This window comes from Myxine glutinosa, chromosome 14 (assembly GCF_964187855.1).
Source record: "Myxine glutinosa chromosome 14, kmMyxGlut1.1, whole genome shotgun sequence".
Taxonomy (NCBI): domain Eukaryota; kingdom Metazoa; phylum Chordata; class Myxini; order Myxiniformes; family Myxinidae; genus Myxine; species Myxine glutinosa.
In genome coordinates this window covers 53520096-53541164 of record NC_136274.1, presented here as the reverse complement: position 1 = coordinate 53541164, position 21069 = coordinate 53520096, and the positions used below count along the sequence as shown (strand labels likewise).

Below are 21069 nucleotides of genomic sequence, written 5' to 3'. Positions count from 1 at the left end.
TTAATATCTCGGAGAAATCTTTAATATCTAGGAGAAATCTTTAATATCTAGGAGAAATCGTTAATATCTCGGAGAAATCTTTAATATCTAGGAGAAATCATTAATATCTCAGAGAAATCGTTAATATCTAGGAGAAATCATTAATATCTAGGAGAAATCATTAATATCTAGGAGAAATCATTAATATCTAGGAGAAATCGTTAATATCTAGGAGAAATCGTTAATATCTAGGAGAAATCGTTAATACCTAGGAGAAATCGATAATATCTTGGAGAAATCGTTAATATCTCGGAGAAATCGTTAATATTGTGGAGAAATCGCTAATATCTCGGAGAAATCGTTAATATATCGGAGAAAATCGTTAATATCTAGGAGAAATCGTTAATATCTAGGAGAAATCGTTAATACCTAGGAGAAATCGATAATATCTTGGAGAAATCGTTAATATCTCGGAGAAATCGTTAATATTGTGGAGAAATCGCTAATATCTCGGAGAAATCGTTAATATATCGGAGAAAATCGTTAATATCTTGGAGAAATCGTTAATATCTCAGAGAAAATCGTTAATATCTCGGAGAAATCTTTAATATCTAGGAGAAATCGTTAATATCTAGGAGAAATCGTTAATATCTAGGAGAAATAGTTAATATCTCGGAGAAATCGTTAATATCTAGGAGAAATCGTTCATATCTAGGAGAAATAGTTAATATCTAGGAGAAATCTTTAATATCTAGGAGAAATCGTTAATATCGAGGAGAAATCGTTAGTATCTCGGAGAAATCTTTAATATCTAGGAGAAATAGTTAATATCTAGGAGAAATCGTTAATATCTAGGAGAAATAGTTAATATCTCGGAGAAATCGTTAATATCTAGGAGAAATCGTTAATATCTAGGAGAAATCGTTAATATCTCGGAGAAATCTTTAATATCTAGGAGAAATCGTTAATATCTAGGAGAAATCGTTAATATCTAGGAGAAATCGTTAATATCTAGGAGAAATAGTTAATATCTCGGAGAAATCGTTAATATCTAGGAGAAATCGTTAATATCTAGGAGAAATAGTTAATATCTAGGAGAAATCTTTAATATCTAGGAGAAATCGTTAATATCGAGGAGAAATCGTTAGTATCTCGGAGAAATCTTTAATATCTAGGAGAAATAGTTAATATCTAGGAGAAATCTTTAATATCTCGGAGAAATCGTTAATATCTAGGAGAAATCGTTAATATCTAGGAGAAATCGTTAATATCTAGGAGAAATCTTTAATATCTAGGAGAAATCGTTAATATCTCGGAGAAATCTTTAATATCTAGGAGAAATCGTTGATATCGAGGAGAAATCGTTAATATCTCGGAGAAATAGTTAATATCTCGGAGAAATCTTTAATATCTAGGAGAAATCGTTAATATCTCGGAGAAATCTTTAATATCTAGGAGAAATCTTTAATATCTAGGAGAAATCGTTAATATCTAGGAGAAATCTTTAATATCTAGGAGAAATCGTTAATATCTAGGAGAAATAGTGAATATCTCGGAGAAATAGTTAATATCTCGAGGGGAAATTAAATTCATTTTTTGTGAAATTACATTTATATTTTCAACTGTGAACAAAGGCTCAAAGAGGCGTTTGGACAAATTTCCCAACTCTAGAAATAGTAATCGGTCTGCTTTGGATTATTCTCTGTTCAACATTTCATCTTCGGAATGAATCAATACCTTCCCAAGAGGAACAGTTACATGACCATTATTTTGGGTGGTGGTTCAATAGAGTGGGCCTTTTTGATTGAGTACACCATCGTATGAAGGCACAGTTAACCTTTGCAATGTTACGTGACAGTTATCCTGGTTTCACTATACCCTGGTTTCATGGAGCTCCGGCTTAAATTTATCAAAGAAAAAAAATGAGCATAAAAATTTCAGTAATTTCGACAGAAAAAGAAAAAGAGAGAGAGAGAGAGAGAGGGCGAGAGAGGGAGAGTTCGAGAGGGAGAGAGAGGGACAGAGTCAGTCAGAGAGGGAGAGAGAGGGTTGGAGAGGGAGAGAGAGAGAGAAGAGAGTAAGAGAGGGCGAGAGGGGGTGAGAGAGGGAGAGAGAGGGTGAGAGAGGGAGAGAGAGGGTGAGAGAGGGAGAGAGAGGGAGAGAGAGGGTGAGAGAGGGAGCGAGAGGAGAGAGTCAGAGTTAGAGAGGGACAGAGAGGGACAGAGTCAGTCAGAGAGGGCGAGAGAGAGGGAGAGAGTCAGAATCAGAGAGGGAGAGAGTCAGAGTTAGAGAGGGAGAGAGAGGGACAGAGAAGGACAGTCAGTCAGAGAGGCAGAGAGAGGGAGATAATCAGAGGGAGAGAGAGAGAGAGAGAGAGAGAGAGAGAGAGAGAGAGAGTGTGTCAGAAGGAATCAGAGAGAGATGTTAGGCGTGCTTGTAACAGGAAATTCCTCTGAGCGAGCTGGCCTTAGGCCGAGCCAAGCTGTAGGCCAGATGAATGCAGCTGTTGGTTTTTGTCCAAAACAAAAATGTAAGCTGGTTGAAATGTATTTGTTTTGCTGTTGTTGCTCTTGTTTACAAACCTCGATGTGACTTTAAGAAGCACTCGTTACATTGTAGAGGTTTCGCTGACATTTATCATCTTCTACAGGTTTTGTGTACAATGAGAGTCAAAGAGAAAAATCTCCAAAAGCAAGTGTCATGGCCGATGTCACTAAATAGAATGGAGATTTGAGAAGATAAGAGTGCAAGCAAAAGCAGAAATGAAAATAATAGAAAAATAAAGTTTAAATAAGTCTGTAAAGTGACTAATTCTTCTGAAACGAGTTATCTTCTGTCGCAGCTGAAGTCAAATTTAATAATGAGAATGTAACATGGAAGGGGTTAATCTAGCCTGTTGTGCTGGAGACATCAGTGTACGTTATATGTATAAATTATGGATTTATTATTAATAAATCTGATTATGAAGGAAATCCTAGACAAAATAAATCTTTCAAAAGAATGAATCAGTGTTTAATTGCTTGCAGATTGGCAAGAGCTCAAAGCATGGAGGGGGTTAAACGATCACGTGACATGGTGATTCATATGAGAGAAATCAATCCAGAGTGAAATGAGTCAACAATCCAGAGAGATGTTCACAGGACCACCACCCAAGATGGCGATGAGCTAAGGTCGTGTGAGGTAGTAAAAGGCAACGTCAAAAACCGACCTTGCTTAAACGAGAGACATTCTCATAGAGAGGCGAAGACAGAAATACACAGGGACAAAAACATAAAATAAGAGACTGAGACTAGCGCAGATTGCTAGGGACAGGCCTAACCAGATGATGTAGCGCTCGTTCCAAATAGCCGTTCCACCTGCCTGGTGACCAGGCAGGGAAATTGATTGTCCAGCATCCGTTCCCTCTCTCCGTGCATCCCTCCCCTCCCCCCCCCCCCCCCCCACCGCTCTGCCGAGGCATCATGCCGTTCAAGCCGACTGCCCTCTGGGACACCAGTCAGGATGCACGTGTTTTAGCTGTGCTCCGGTGCATGGAAAACACCCAGTCGTGCTGCCTCCTGCCTGGACTTGTGAAAGGTGTTTAAAATTACCTTCCAAATCGTGAAACCACCATCCTTCCTTACCTCATGGACATCGACACCAAGACAGACATCTATTTCAGCCTTTGGTCAGCTCAATGTCACAAAGTCCTTCGGATCACAGTTGGTAATTAAAATGGAGATGTTAATTTTCTTTCTTTCTCTTTTTTTATTTTATTTTATTGAACAAAACCTTGATGGAAGAGCAAAGGAATTGGTGGAAGAATTAGCTGGGAACATATGCAAGAGCTCGGTAACGATTGGAAGAGCTAGCTGGGAACATATGCAAGAGCTCGGGAACGGTTGGAAGAGCTAGCTGGGAACATATGCAAGAGCTCGGGAACGGTTGGAAGAGCTCGGGAACATATGCAAGAGCTCGGGAACGGTTGGAAGAGCTCGGGAACATATGCAAGAGCTCGGGAACGGTTGGAAGAGCTAGCTGGGAACATATGCAAGAGCTCGGGAACGGTTGGAAGAGCTCGGGAACATATGCAAGAGCTCGGGAACGGTTGGAAGAGCTAGCTGGGAACAGATGCAAGAGCTCGGGAACGGTTGGAAGAGCTAGCTGGGAACAGATGCAAGAGCTCGGGAACGGTTGGAAGAGCTAGCTGGGAACATATGCAAGAGCTCGGGAACGGTTGGAAGAGCTCGGGAACATATGCAAGAGCTCGGGAATGGTTGGAAGAGCTAGCTGGGAACATATGCAAGAGCTCGGGAATGGTTGGAAGAGCTAGCTGGGAACAGATGCAAGAGCTCGGGAATGGTTGGAAGAGCTAGCTGGGAAGATATGCAAGAGCTCGGGAATGGTTGGAAGAGCTAGCTGGGAAGATATGCAAGAGCTCGGGAATGGTTGGAAGAGCTAGCTGGGAACAGATGCAAGAGTTCGGGATGGTTGGAAGAGCTAGCTGCGAACAGATGCAAGAGCTCGGGAATGGTTGGAAGAGCTAGCTGGGAACAGATGCAAGAGCTCGGGAATGGTTGGAAGAGCTAGCTGGGAAGATATGCAAGAGCTCGGGAATGGTTGGAAGAGCTAGCTGGGAAGATATGCAAGAGCTCGGGAATGGTTGGAAGAGCTAGCTGCGAACAGATGCAAGAGTTCGGGACGGTTGGAAGAGCTAGCTGCGAACAGATGCAAGAGCTCGGGAACAGATGGAAGAGCTAGCTGGGAACAGATGCAAGAGCTCGGGACGGTTGGAAGAGCTAGCTGCGAACAGATGCAAGAGTTCGGGACGGTTGGAAGAGCTAGCTGCGAACAGATGCAAGAGTTCGGGACGGTTGGAAGAGCTAGCTGGGAACATATGCAAGAGCTCGGGAACAGATGGAAGAGCTAGCTGGGAACAGATGCAAGAGCTCGGGAACGGTTGGAAGAGCTAGGGAATGGTTGGAAGAGCTAGCTGGGAACAGATGCAAGAGCTCAGGAATGGTTGGAAGAGCTAACTGGGAACATATGCAAGAGCTCGGGAACAGATGGAAGAGCTAGGGAATGGTTGGAAGAGCTAGCTGGGAACAGATGCAAGAGCCCAGGAACAGTTGGAAGAGATAGCTGGGAACAGATGGAAGAGCTAGGGAACGGTTGGAAGAGCTAGCTGGGAACAGATGGAAAAGGTAGGGAATGGTTGGAAGAGCTAGCTGGAACAGATGGAAGAGCTAGGGAACGGTTGGAAGAGCTAGCTGGGAGCATATGCAAGAGCTCGGGAACGGTTGGAAGAGCTAGCTGGGAACATATGCAAGAGCTCCGGAACAGATGGAAGAGCTAGGGAATGGTTGGAAGAGCTAGCTGGGAACAGATGCAAGAGCTCGGGAACGGTTGGAAGAGCTAGCTGGGAACATATGCAAGAGCTCGGGAACAGATGGAAGAGCTAGGGAATGGTTGGAAGAGCTAGCTGGGAACAGATGCATGAGCTTGGGAACGGTTGGAAGAGCTAGCTGGGAAGATATGCAAGAGCTTGGGAACAGATGGAAGAGCTTGGGAACGGTTGGAAGAGCTAGCTGGGAACAGATGGAAGAGGTAGGGAATGGTTGGAAGAGCTAGCTGGGAACAGATGGAAGAGCTAGGGAATGGTTGGAAGAGCTAGGGAACAGATGGAAGAGCTATCTGGGAGCAGGTGGAAGAGCTAGGGAATGGTTGGAAGAGCTAGGGAATGGTTGGAAGAGCTAGGGAATGGTTGGAAGAGCTAGGGAATGGATGGAAGAGCTAGGGAATGGATGGAAGAGCTAGGGAACGGATGGAAGAGCTAGTGAACAGATGGAAGAGCTTTGGAACAGATGGAAGAGCTAGCTGGGAACAGATGGAAGAACAAGGGAATGGAGAAAAGAGCTAGGGAATGGATGGGAGAAAAAGGGAACGGATGGAAGAGCTAGCTGGGAAAAGATGGAAGAACAAGGGAATGGAGAAAAGAGCTAGGGAATGGATGGAAGAGCAAGGGAACAGATGATACAATTGTAGTACACTGACACTGGGGTGGTGGGGAAAAAACTGGACACAAACAAGTGGATGGATGAATGAATGGGAAAGGTGGATGGATGAATGAATGGGAAAGGAAGGAGTAGGAGATAGAGATAGCATCGTGCAGGTGAGGTGTGTGTGTGTGTGTGTGTGTGTGTGTGTGTGTGTGTGTGTGTGTGTGTGTGTGTGTGTGTGTGTGTGTGTGTGTGCGCTTGTGGTGTGTGTTGTGTGTCATTTGCCTTCAATGAGTAGTACAATAAATTGAGCAGACATTTTGTTTCAGGTATTGCACTTCCACAACTTGCCTGATGAGAGACATCATCCTGAAAAATGAATTTTGTTTTTCCCCATCTTTGTTTTGATTCGTGCTAATGTGAAACAGAGGGTCTGGGAATCAGGGGGGGAGTGGGGGGCAGCTGGGGTAGGCCTCACTGGGAGGACAAGGGATTTGGTTGGTGGAGGAAGAGGTTTCTGGGAGGAGTAATCATGGAGAGGGAAAAAAGAGAAAGAAAGAACAAAAAAGAAAGAGGCAAAGAAGGGTATTCATGAAACAAGAGAGACAGAGAAGGACAAAAACAGAGGCAGATTTTCAAGACAGCCATACGAGCTTGGCTTTCTCGGTGATGTCAACAAGAAGTTTCTTGGCTTGCTTCGAAGGGTTAGTCGATTCTGAGCTGGAGGTAACTATCATTACCCTGATTGTAAGAGTATTCTCCCTTAATTTTGGGTTTAAATGTTCAATGTAGCACTAAGTTAATGTACGTGTTTAACATATATTGTTACTGCTTCTTGATGGTTCCAGAAAAAGCTTTGGAAAAATCGGATATTCAATCCAAGATTTGAATTCTGGGATGACTAAAATGTCCATCATCATCAGCAAAAGAGTGACTTTCTGTTTCGCAAACACCAATGGCAATCCTCATAGTTTATTGTGCCGGTGGGTGCGTGGGTGGCTTCGTTGACTTCCAAATGAAAACACACCAAGGTGATTAATTTTGCGATGTCAGAATATAACCAGAAGCGTGTTTATTAATCAGGCTGGAAAAATGATTTGTAGGCACAAAAAAGGGGAAAAAGTTGCTTTAAAAAAAATGCGTAAAAGGACCCGTCCATCTTTTGAAGACATTTCGGCAACGGTGACCGGTCTTCTTCAAGAACTACGGAAATATTTTTGCCATCTTCTTTGATGTCGGACTGGCGTAGAAAGATGGATGCCCACTCACTTCTGCGCTGCCTAGACTGGGTTAAAATGTCGACTCGGCTCTAAACGATCATCTTGGTGTTTCGGAGGCAGGTCGAAGCATCACTGGCTGCGCGGCCCCTCGCATGGACCTCTACACTGGGCGTCCCGGCTGCCAGGATTAGTTGGTGGAGGTTAGAGATCCCACAGTTTCCTTTGTGAATCGTAGACGAGCTATTGCCGGCACTACAAGCTCTAACCTGTTAGGGGGCATCGCACCTGCGGCACAGCCGGTGCCCCCCCCCCCCCCCCCCCCAGCAAAGAAGGCCATGTTCTGAATTTGGTGAAGAAGCCATGTTCTGAATATCAAAGAAGAAGAAGAAGAATCCTTTCCAAGTTGCTGTTGCCTTTTTGTACAAATTTCTTCCTTCTCGCATTCATATTTTGAATAACTTCCTATTTGTGTTTCTGCACCTGCGGTACAGTCGGTGCCCCCCAACAAATGCTGTCACCTGAAGCCATGTTCTGAATATCAAAGAAGAAGAAGAATCCTTTCCAAGTTGCTGTTGCCTTTTTGTACAAATTTCTTCCTTCTCGCATTCATATTTTGAACAACTTCTTACCTGTGTTTCTGCTATTGTCATATCCTTAAAATATGAACTTGTTTACTTCATTGTTGTCATCATTTATTTGTTGTACTGGCAAAACCTTTGAAGTAGTTGGCATTATCAGGATGCTCGAACTTGCCCTCTCGTTCATATTGTACGGAGAGGCTGAACATACAGTATTTGGAACTTGGCCAAGGTATGCTAGTTTTTAAACATCATCCCTCGGGGAGTTCAACAACCAGGACAGGCAATTCAACATCCTGGAAACATAACTCTCCAAAGAACATCATCTTCCCAGATGCAACACCAGTGCATGTTCAAAAGCAGAATGGCAGTTAATTGGTAAACCCAACTCCTCATGGAATCGAATTTCAGGATATTCAATTGACTGGTAAGCTTATAGCCAATTAAGACCAAGTAGGTTAAGTACTTATCTTGTGAACCAAAGTGCATCGCTTACCAATTTATTCAGTTCCAATAGAGCCAGTCCCATAATAATGACGAGCAACGGTACCCGCCCTATGGGCGGGGCTTCAATTGGGAGGCCCAAATGAAAAGGTAAAATATCAGAAATTGAAGGCTTTTTTTTATTTTAAACGATTTATGTAAACATCCGTTAAATCATATCACACGCAAATCATCAAAATCTAAACAGTATTTGTAGAATTTCAATAAAAGCCACATCACTGTTCATATCGGTAAATATTATTCCATCGTGTTTGGAAAAACTGGAAAATTGGAAAAACTAGAAAATTGGAAAATTGAAAAAAAATTGGAAAAACAATATAGCCTGTTTTACTCCAGGGGGTCCCAGGATTGCCCACCCAAAATATCGTTGCGATCGGTTCACCCGTTTTTGTGGTATCTGGGAACAGACAGACATACATTTGGTGAATTATAGTAAGATGGCCCCTTGCTTTCTTCCGGCCGAGCAAGGAGGATGGTTTAACCGAAGGCCGTTTGTTCTTTTGCAGTCGCGAGAGCAGTCGGACGAGGAATCAGAAAACGAGGGCAGATTTCACCGGCTGCACAAACTCGTTGTCTCGAAGAAGCGCTGCAAGAAGCGGGGAGCACGAGATGATGACCGGAAACGCTCTACCTCCTGCGGAGAAGGTTCGCAATGGACGCCATGTTGTTGTTTTTGCTTCCAACTAGTTTTGCGTCGGTTGCCTTACAAAAGTGTCAAGGTTGACTGATGAAGGGCGGGAACAAGCATCTATACACACTGAGTTAATATAAAAAAAACTGTGTGCATCGTATAATAGGAGGAAGGCCATAATGGGAAGCAGCCGACAGACAGGATGTTTGACTCAAAATGCTGCATCAGGATTCATACTGGTCCAATTCAGACAGAATGTTTTCAGCTATGGTGAAAGAGACATTGTTCTCTGTAGCGGCCCGGGCTTAGTTATTCCATGTGGAGCAGCTTGGAGGCCTGGAGCTTGGACGTAGCTCCAAAACCCCAGCTGCCCTCTGACATCACGAAATTCGCTGACAGGCCAGAGACACAGATGTCTCCATGGCAACCTGTCCACCAACTAGGCCAAGTAACTCCCCTTTCTGATTGTCTGTTTGTACATCACAAGGCGAGTGGGCGAAAGACCGAGAGAAAGAAAAGAGAGAGCGAGAGAGAGAGAGAGAGAGAGAGAGAGAGAGAGAGAGGGTGCAGGCAAGCATGGTAATGATGGGAAATGGGTTTTTGTAAACAATAGTAAAGCAGAGTAATTATCTCCGCCACCAAAGGTGGATGGATGGACGTTATGTTTTCACCCCTGTCTGTTTGTCCGTTTGTTTGTTTGTGAACAAAATATCTCAAAAAGTTGTGGACGGGTTCGGACGACATTTGGTAGAGAGGTAGTGTATGTGACAAGGCCGAAATGATTAGATTTTGGTGAAGATCCGGATTCGGATCCGGCTACTAGAATTTGTTGTGATTCTTCAGAATTGGGAGATAGGGCCAAAAACGATACATAGCCGAATATCTCAAAAGTTATGGACGGATTTGGACGAAACATGGTGGACCGGTTGGGTGTCTGACAAGGACGATTCGATTTGATTTTGGTGAAGATTTGAATATGGATTCGGATATGAGAATTATTTAATTTTTTAAGTGATTCTTCACCATTGGGAGATAGGACCAAAAACGATACATAGCAGGATATCTCAAAAGTTATGGACGGATTTGGACGAAACTTAGTAGACCGGTTGGGTGTCTGACAAGGACGATTCAATTCAATTTTGGTGAAGATCTGAATGTGGATTCGGATATGAGAATTATTTAATTTTTTAAGTGATTCTTCACCATTGGGAGATAGGACCAAAAACGATACATAGCAGGATATGTCAAAAGTTGTGGAGGGATTTGGACGAAACTTAGTAAACAGGTTGGGTGTGTGACAAGGACTAATCGATTCAATTTTGGTGAAGATCTGAAAATGGATTCGGATATGATAATTATTTAATTTTTTAAGTGATTCTTCACCATTGAGTGATATGGCCAACCAGGTGGAGGTATGCTCCCTACTGAGTGCCGTTCTAGTTAAGTATGTATTTATCAGCTGATTTACATGTTAACATCAATTTGAGACCCATTATATGGTGTAAACTGTTTAGGATTGAAGGAATGTTGACAAATGTGATGGTGGACAGGTATGAGGAGCAGTGATTGGACATATATTGACTGGATATAGGAAGGGAATTAATTTTTCCCCCTTTTGGCCCTCAGTGATCCCTTCACCGACGACCCAGTGGATTCGAGACCAAAGCTGGTCACCTTCATACGAGCCGATCGCCAACTCTCCCACAACTCTTTTACCTCGCGATTCGGCTTGCCTCAACCTGGCGGAAACCTCCTCTCCTGACAGCTTATTGGAAAAGGCAAGCAGTCCTGACTCCGAAGTGTCGCCCGGTGGAGGCGTTGAAGGTGGTGACAGCCATAGCTGTGGTGGTGGTGAGTCCTGGGGGGCTTCTGAAAGCAGCACCTCCACAACTGGCTCAGGACAGATCTCTTCTGCGAGTGACTGGACGGGAAATGACCCGGCTACTGGGTCACCCTCTGTTGTGATTTTGGAGCCATCGGAGCACATTGAGTATGCTGACAGAGCAAACCATAGCCAAAAGGTACACAGTGAAAGCACGTCAACCATCACAGAGGAACAGACGTCGTTACCCATCCAACTACAATTGCCTCCAATGCAAGCAGTGAGTAACAAACTAGCTCGGATATTCTCATTTATATTTTAAGAAATGTGGCACTGCAGATCATCTGTGTTTATGAACATACTTGGTGGTGACAGAATGGCCGAGAGGTACGCGCACCCGCCTCTAAGTTGTCGAGCCTGGGTTTGAATCCCGACCTAACTATAAACTGTCATCCTGGTGTATCACAGGCAGGGTGATTCATCAATGTGTGTGCCGTCCCTCGGATGAACGTTAAACTGGGCGTCACGTCTGCTGCCATTCATTGGTGGACGTTAAAGATCCCTTGGTGTCTTTCATGAAGAGTAGGCGAGCTATCGCTGGCATCATGGCCAAATTCCAAATTCCTGCCCTCACCAGCAGAGGGCATTACATCAGCGGCACAGTCACGCCCTCAGTCAATGATTCTACCCTGCAGCATCAGCGGCACAGCCACGCCCTCAGTCAATGATGCTACCCCGCAGCATCAGCGGCACAGCCACGCCCTCAGTCAATGATTCTACCCCGCAGCATCAGCGGCACAGCCACGCCCTCAGTCAATGATGCTACCCGCAGCATCAGTGGCACAGCCACGCCCTCAGTCAATGATGCTACCCGCAGCATCAGCGGCACAGCCACGCCCTCAGTCAATGATGCTACCTGCAGCATCAGCGGCACAGCCACGCCCTCAGTCAATGATGCTACCCGCAGCATCAGCGGCACAGCCACGCCCTAAGTCAATGATGCTACCTGCAGCATCGGCGGCACAGCCACGCCCTCAGTCAATGATGCTACCCGCAGCATCAGCGGCACAGCCACACCCTCAGTCAATGATGCTACCCGCAGCATCAGCGGCACAGCCACACCCTCAGTCAATGATGCTACCCCGCAGCATCAGCGGCACAGCCACACCCTCAGTAAATGATGCTACCCGCAGCATCAGCGGCACAGCCACACCCTCAGTCAATGATTCTACCCCGCAGCATCAGCGGCACAGCCACACCCTCAGTCAATGATGCGACCCCGCCGCCTTGTGCTGCATAATAACGAAGAAATGGCCAAATTCAAATTCCCGCCCTAACCAGCAGAGGGCAGTGCATCAGCAGCACAGCCACTGACTGCCCAGTCAATTATGCTACCCCGTAACCTTGTGCTAAAACCAACGAAGAACAACATACATGGTGTCGTTTGTTCTTCTTTTTTTAAACAATATTTGTGGAAAGTATTTTTGCGACATCATCGTTAAAATGTCCTAGTCAAGTGGACTAATTTGTTTCCAACAATCAGAAATGGCTTATCGTGATCATTTAGTTCCCTATTGAAGGAAATTCTTCAATCAAGCTAGTTTTTTCTTTTTAAACATTCTAATGACCAATATTTTTTTTTTTTCCTTGACAGCTGACTGGTTCCTCAGGACAATTTCCATTTTATGACGTACAGCATGTCGAATGGCTTTCATTTTAACGGCTCCGCATACATTCATCAAATGACATAATCATGACGTAATCCATGGGTTTCTTCAAGCACTGAATGAATTTTACATGAACAAGACGTGAAACGTACCGCCGCCAGTCGGTCGAACAACTCCGATGATCTACCCTGGAACTGCCGGGCTTGATTTACTTCGTCTCGAGCAAGACAAGTGCCCGATCATTAATCAGCCCAAAGAAAATGTACTTCCCCAGTTCCATGGAACTCTGCTGATCTTGCTCTCAACAAGCAGTTCATCTCTGTCGCTTCGAGACACTGTGTGCCAGCTTACTCTGACTTATATACCCAAGGTTTGCAACATCATGGTGGCCAGCCGCAGTTCTTATTCCATCATGGTGCTAAAGAAAAATGTGACTCATCTTAAAGCACATCCATGCATGAACATGTTCCTGGCATTGCATTTCAAAAAATTCCTTGTGAAATGTAGAGGAGCCTAATGGAACTTCACTCAATTAATCAATTACATTAGATGCGTGGGCAATATCATATATGGGCAATATGGCGTGGACAATATATGGCGTGGGCAATATATGGACAATATATGGCGTGGGCAATATATGGGTGTATAAAAAAAACAAACAAAAAAACCTTTGGAGGCCATTTCCCCCCGCAAAGCGGGGGTTGGCCTTTTTCGGGGACCGTGGTTGTTGTTGTTTTTCGGTCCCCTTTTTGAAGCAATGTTTTACGGCCGGATGCCCTTCCTGCCGCCAACCCTTTTTGTCGCCTTTTACGACAAACAGGGAATTACCAGTGAACTGGTACTCAATTAGCCGATCTCGGAAGGATGACAGGCTGAGTCAACCCCCCTGGCGTTAATTCAGCGATCGACCGGGATTCGAGCCCAGGATCCCAGGATCCTAAGCCGGCACCCTAGCCGCTAGCCCAACACCAGGGTGTATATGGGCAATATATGGCATGGGCAATATATGGGCGTATATGGGCAATATCATATGTGGTCAATATATGGTGTGGGCAATATATGGGTGTATATGGCAATAGCATATATTAGCAATATATGGTGTGGGCAATATATGGGCGTATATGGGCAATAGCATATATGGGCAATATAGCATGGGTAATATATGGCGTGGGCAATATATGGCATGGGCAATATATGGGCGTATATGGGCAATATCATATGTGGTCAATATATGGTGTGGGCAATATATGGGCGTATATGGGCAATAGCATATATGGGCAATATATGGTGTGGGCAATATATGGGCATATATGGGCAATTTGACATGGGCAATATATGGGTAATACTGTATACGGCGTGGGCAATATATGGGCATATATGTGCAATATCATATATGTCCAATATATGGTATGGGCAATATATTGGTGTACATGGGCAATATCATATATGGGCAATATATGGGCATAAAAAAAACAAACAAACACCTTTAGAGGCCATTTTTCCCTGCAAAGCGGGGGTTGGCCTTTTTCGGGCACCGTGGTTGTTGTTGTTTTTGTTGGTCCCCTTTTTGAAGCAATGTTTTACGGCCGGATGCCCTTCCTGCCGCCAACCCTTTTTGTCGCCTTTTACGACAAACGGATTTACCAGTGAACTGGTACTCAATTCGCCGACCTCGGAAGGATGACAGGCTGAGTCAACCCCCCTGGCGTTAATTCAGCGATCGACCGGGATTCGAACCCAGGATCCTAGGATCCTAAGCTGGCACCCTAGCCGCTAGCCCAACACCAGGCAATATATGGCATGGGAAATATATGGGTGTATATGGGCAATATCACATATGGGCAATATGTGGCGTGGGTAATAATATATCAGCCTGAATCTTTTTCCTTTCCTCTTACCGTTCCACTACTTGTACCTGACATTTTAATTCCGCTGGAAAATCATACACACTACAATCAGGCAATCGATAAACTTTTCGCCCAGGCAACGAATTAGGGAACATCTCCTGGCAAACGAGAAGAGTGACGTTAATAATGTGCTAACTCCGCATTGGAAAAGCCACCTGAAATCCATCAACTGCCATATTTAATCACTTCGTACCGTTCACACTCTTTCGATCGTGCTGTGCTTCAAGAGAACTTCAAAAACATGAATGACCTTTACATGCAATTGCTGAGTATGAGCACCCAACTGAAGATGCTTGAAGAATGGAGTGTGCTTGAACCATGTTCAATTGGGAACAAATGGGGAGGTACCACCCCTGACGAAGGTACCACCCCTGACGTAAAGTCAATGAGGCACATCCTTGGTCGATCTAAAAATTACAGTACGAGTTACACGTGTGAATATCTTTGAACGAGGTTTATATGATACTGTGTACCTTTAAAATGAATGACAAAAAGCAATTAATTTATGCATAAACAAAGTTAATTATTTTTTCCAAAATGTTTCTGCCTGTGCATCTCGTTGATAACAATGGAAAGGTGGTGGTGGTGAGCCATTATTCCAGACAGTGTCGGGGTGCTTATGATAACTCGTGAACACTTCAAGGCGAGAATTAATCCTGGAAAAGTCAGGGTTCAGACATTTCCACTCGGTCGCCTTGACAATTGAAGCAAGCAGCAAGGGCAATGCAACAAGGCTTTACCCACTCCACCACCGAGACACTCAAAAGGTTCAATGTCTCGCTATTTTTCTCCAATTAATTTCCAGTTTTTTTGCTACAGTGTAGTGAGTGAGATAGCATACATACATACATACATACATACATACATACATACATGCATGCATACATACATCTACTACAAAAGAGAGCCGTTTGTCAGTGTAGCCATATTTCTCAGAGATGGCTAAACGGATCTTCATCAAACTTTCAGAGGTTCATCAGTGAGTGCTTGGAAGTGTTTTAGGCCAAAAAAAAGTTAGTTTTTGGTGATTTTAAAAAAGTCGCTCCAAAGTGCCTAAGCCTTTTTGATTAATGACAGTTATATACAAGTGCACATTCGCATAAATAAATACAAAACTAGAACGGCACTCAGTAGAGAGCATACCTCCGCCAGGTGAACAGTTTACGTTTTGTCTCCCAGAAAATCACAATACAAAATCACATTTAAGCAAAATAATCCGTCCACAACGTTTTCAGATATGCTGATATATTTATAAGTATATATATATATGACAAATTTATAAATATATAAAAAATATATACAGTATATATACATATATATATTATTTTTTATTTTTTTATTTTTTAAGAAACAGGAAGTAAATTACCGCATGTGTGAAATTTTTCATCAGCACATTCATCAGCATATATTCAACCAAAAGTAAAATGACGATTTGACATTTGTGATGGATTCTGATTTGGATGTAATTGCTTTTCCATTATATTTGCACTCATTTGAAATATGTTAATGTTTCTTTTTCACTTGAGCAACGCCAGGCACTCCAGCTATAAACGCTTTTATACTTTACTCGGGATACAAATACAGCTTTGTCTGGGGGATAACATAGGCTATGTGGCCTCGGCCTCATTTGAGGGTGTGGGGGACCGGGACTCCGACCGGGACTCTGACCGGGACAACCGGGACATATATATATATGTATATATATGTATATGTATACGAGTTTAACTCCGAGGTGTATACCCAACTAGGCGGTATTATCTTTTCGCGCGTGCGGGAGGGCTTGAGGCCTTATCTGATCGGGAGACACGCACGGGTTAATCCGAACCCACAAACACAAAGATGAGACAGCAAAATCCACAATACAAGGAAAGTAAAATTCGACAAATAATGATTTAATGAAAATAAATGCAAATAACAATGAAAGGTGAGGTAAAAACTAAAATTTCTAATTGAGACATCTCCACTCAGACTCAAATACAAACATGGGGAAAACGAAAGTACGAAAGTATTCCCTTTTCAGTTCAGCTCTCGAATGGTCCACGATGACATCACACTCTCTGTCCAATCAACAAGCGCGACTCTATCACAAAGGCCGGGGCGTGGCCTCCCCGTTACGATTCATCAGGGGGTTGGAGTCTAATCTCTGTTTGGGACTTTTGGGATGACGTCGAAGACCATGAGGCGGGGCTTGTGTGCGGATAGGCAAATGTGCTGGGTGTTGGTTAGCCCTGGCGGCGTTGTGAGTGAATGAGTCCATGTACAGTGCGATCATTGTAGTTATTAGTCCCCTACCGGTGTACACCGGAGGGGACTATAGGTTTGCACGCCGTCCCTCCGTCTGTCCGTCCATCAGTCTGTCTGTCAGTCTGTCAGTCCGTCATGCAGAGAACAGTTTTCCGGACGTTTTTTCTAAAGGCTTAATGCTAATGATTTCAAACTTAGCACATGGTTTCCTCATGATAGGTTACAGATCAAGTTCGAACTTCATGACGTTTCAATCATTTTTGACAAAGTTATGGCACTCTGAACTTTGGGAATTCTGATAATTCTGATGATCCTCAACTCAGTGCCATTTTAAGTTTTAATTTCTTTAAAAAAAGATTTTCTCTGCAATAATAGGACCGATTGAGATCAAATTTTCACCGTACGGGGGACTCGGTCTGTAGAATATTTTAATGGTAATTATGGCGTCACATGTCACGTGGTTCGGCCGCCATATTGTTTTTCGTGAAAACACGAAAACCCTTTCTTCTCTGCAACGGCTGAACAGATCGAGGCCAAACTTTGCAGGCAGAATCGCATAGCCATGACGAACAAAAAAGTCAGCGAGCATGACATCATGCGTCACATGGTTTCAGAGTTATGACGTTTTAAAGCATGAACCTTTAAAACCGAGCCCCTCCTTCATTTTTGATCCAATCGAGGGGAAACTTCACAGATCTGTTTAGCATGTCAATCTACTAAAATGTCCTTTTGGAATATGCGATAGGGCACGTGGTTTGGAAGATATCGTTAATTAAACGAAAATATTTTAAAAATGGATATCTCTTGAATCGCTAGTACCTCAGACCGTGCGTTGGTAATTATATAATTCACACAGTGCAATACGTGCAGGCCGTTCCACGGAGTGACCTTGCGGGCTTATGAACGAGGCGAGGCGTGACACATATGTGTCTCAGCATACCTCAGACCAAAGTTTGAAAACCAGCATCAACCGTGCATAAATTTGCATATTCAATCATTTTTGACAAAATTATGGCAGTTTGAACTTTGGTTGGGGACATGTATTGCAGCGCAATACTCAGAATGCTTGTTGTAATGGCGGCCCTTTTTGATGCAATAACAATGAAGGGAAAAATCAAAGGGCATTTACACCCTGGGATTTATCCTTAAGCCCTACCTAATTAGCATAGCTCCACCCCTTGTATGGAGACACATATACGCTCTTACCTAGACATTCGACACTACTTAGATACATCGAGGTGGGTTCTTCTTCTTTGCGACACTCGGAGCATGCTAATTTATGCGATTATATCTTGGCCAAGGGATTTAATTCCCGTACCCTCCACAAACCTAACTATATATATATATATATATATATATATATATATATATCTATATATATATATCTATATATATATATCTATATATATATATCTATATATATATATCTATATATATATATATATATATATATATATATATATATATATATATATATATATATATATATATATATATATATATATATATACTGAAATATATATATATATATATATATATATATATACATATATATATATATATATATATATATATATATATACTGAAATATATATATACTGAAACGCAAAAGAAACTTACCACCTTTGAAACCTTGAAATATCAAAAATAACACTGCATGTAGTAAATGTGTGAACTTATTTGTGGACAATAGTGTCCTCACTGTCAGACAAAACGGTCACGGATGGTCACTTGAACCTTCAATGGTCACTTCATAGCACAGCTGTTGAACAGCCGTTTTGACTGTCAGTGATTAGCCAAGGGGTACGGGATGATTTTAATGAGCTGCACGTGATGTCTTGATATTGGCTTTAAAAAGGCCAGTGCAAAATGGGCATTTCAATCAACATGCCACGATTGTCAAGGGATCAACGGCAGCGTGCCCTGGGCATGCTGCAAGGCGGACTGAGCTACCGTGAGGTGGCACGTCGCCTTGGCTGTTCACACCAGACGATATCGGCCCTGGTGGACAGAGACACCCTCCACAACTCTGCAGATGACAGACCTCGATCAGGGAGGCCAAGAGTCACCACTGCAAGGCAGGACAGGCAGATGGTCCGAAGTCACCTGCGGGATCGATTCCGTCCAGCATCCCGCACTGCGGCAGAAACTCCGGGGCGTGCAAACCCACGGATCTCCAATGATACTGCACGAAGACGACTGCATGACTATGGTCTGACTGCCAGAAGACCATACAGAGGCCCCGTGATGACGGCTGCCCATCGCCGCAACCGACAGAGTTGTAACATTTCAACATAAAACAAACCAACAATTGCTAATTGAAACATTGGCATTTTATTGATGACATATCAAGTTTTTGACCAAGATACACCATCTCATCAGTTTGTTCTACAGTACAGAACAGCACAGGGTTCAATGTCAGTCCCCTTTCAATAGCGTGTGTGGCCACCATTGTTTTGGATACAGGCAGTGCATCGTCGGCGTATACTGCCTATCAGTCTTTGGATGATTGCTGCTGGATTCTGTCCCACTCAGTCCTCAATGTCTGAAGCAGCTCTGCCTGTGTCCTGGCCCTGCCAACTACGCGTCTCCCAAGGTCATCCCACAGGTGCTCTATGGGATTCAGGTCAGGGGAGAGCGCAGGCCACTGCATGGTGTTAATGTTCTCGCCTTGGAGAAATGCAGTGGTAAAGTGAGCAGCATGGGGACGAGCGTTGTCATGCTGAAAGGTTCTCAGTTCTGGGTGGTCTAGTAGGAATGGCAGCAGATGAGGTCGCAGGATGTTATCCACATACCGCTGGGCGTTAAGATTCCCATCCACAACCACCAGTGGCGTCCTGTACCGGCCTGATGTGGCGGCCCACACCATCACACTTGGGCCACCCCACCTGTTGGCTTGACGCACGCAACAATCGGCATATCGCTCGCCAGTTCTTCTCCAGACATGCTCGCGCCCATCAGGACTGTCCACACAGAACCTTGACATCGCTGAAAGCGACCTCGTTCCACTGCGCCAAGGTCCACCGCTGATGCTGCTGGCACCATCTCTGTCGGTTGCGGCGATGGGCAGCCGTCATCACGGGGCCTCTGTATGGTCTTCTGGCAGTCAGACCATAGTCATGCAGTCGTCTTGGTGCAGTATCATTGGAGATCCATGGTTTGCATGCCTCGGAGTTTCTGCCGCAGTGCCGGATGCTGGACTGAATCGATCCCGCAGGTGACTTCGGACCATCTGCCTGTCCTGCCTTGCAGTGGTGACTCTTGGCCTCCCTGATCGAGGTCTGTCATCTGCAGAGTTGTGGAGGGTGTCTCTGTCCACCAGGGCCGATATCATCTGGTGTGAACAGCCAAGGCGACGTGCCACCTCACGGTAGCTCAGTCCGCCTTGCAGCATGCCCAGGGCACGCTGCCATTGATCCCTTGACAATCGTGGCATGTTGATTGAAATGCCCATTTTGCACTGGCCTTTTTAAAGCCAATATCAAGACATCACGTGCAGATCATTAAAATCATCCCGTACCCCTTGGCTAATCACTGACAGTCAAAACGGCTGTTCAACAGCTGTGCCATGAAGTGACAATTGAAGGTTCAAGTGACCATCCGTGACCGTTTTGTCTGACAGTGAGGACACTATTGTCCACAAATAAGTTCACACATTTACTACACGCAGTGTTATTGTTGATATTTAAAGGTTTCAAAGGTGGTAAGTTTCTTTTGCGTTTCAGTATATATATGTATGTATATATATATATTATATATATATGGGCAGCCGTATATATATATATATATATATATCATCCGTATATATATATATATATATATATATCAATATATATATATATATATATCATATATATATATATATATATATATATATATATATATATATATATATATATATATATATATATATATATATATATATATATATATATATATATATATATATATATATATATATATATATATATATATATATACATATATATATATATATACATACATATATATATATATATACATATATATATATATATATACATATATATATATATATATATATATATATATATATATATATATATATATATATATACATATATATATATATATAAACAGTGGAACCTTGACTTACGAGTTTAATTCGTTCCGTGACCGAGCTCGTAACTCAAATTGCTCGTATCTCAAATCAAATTTCCCCATTGAAATGCATTGAAATGCTATTAATCCGTTCCAGCCCGCCAAAAACCACACCAATTTTTTTTTAAATATACAGTATATATAAAAATATCTCGCGCTTTATATTTCACCTGTATGCAGCATACAAGTTGGCAGGATGGCCTGGACTGGAGGTACGCACACTTGACTCTAAAGTCTAAACTGTCCAGCCTGGGTTTGAATCCCGACCCAGCTATAACCTGTCATGGGTGAATCACAGGCAGGGTGATTCATCAATGTGTGTACCGCTAAACTGGGCGCCCCGTTAGCGTCCCATTAGTTGTTGGATGTTAATGATCTCACCGTGTTTTCCACAAAGAG

At 43.3% G+C, this 21069-nt stretch overlaps 1 protein-coding gene across 4 annotated transcripts in view; it reads left to right on the top strand.

Annotated features, from left to right (window-relative positions):
* LOC137439777 (SAM and SH3 domain-containing protein 1) overlaps positions 1-21069 on the top strand; it is a 570774-nt gene that overhangs the window by 429571 nt on the left and 120134 nt on the right. For all 4 annotated transcript variants that reach the window (XM_078768572.1, XM_078768570.1, XM_078768571.1 and 1 more), the window contains 2 exons: positions 8766-8904; positions 10517-10992. In XM_078768572.1, coding sequence (XP_078624698.1) covers positions 8766-8904; positions 10517-10992 — 615 coding nt within the window. The remainder of the gene's footprint in view (positions 1-8765; positions 8905-10516; positions 10993-21069) is intronic.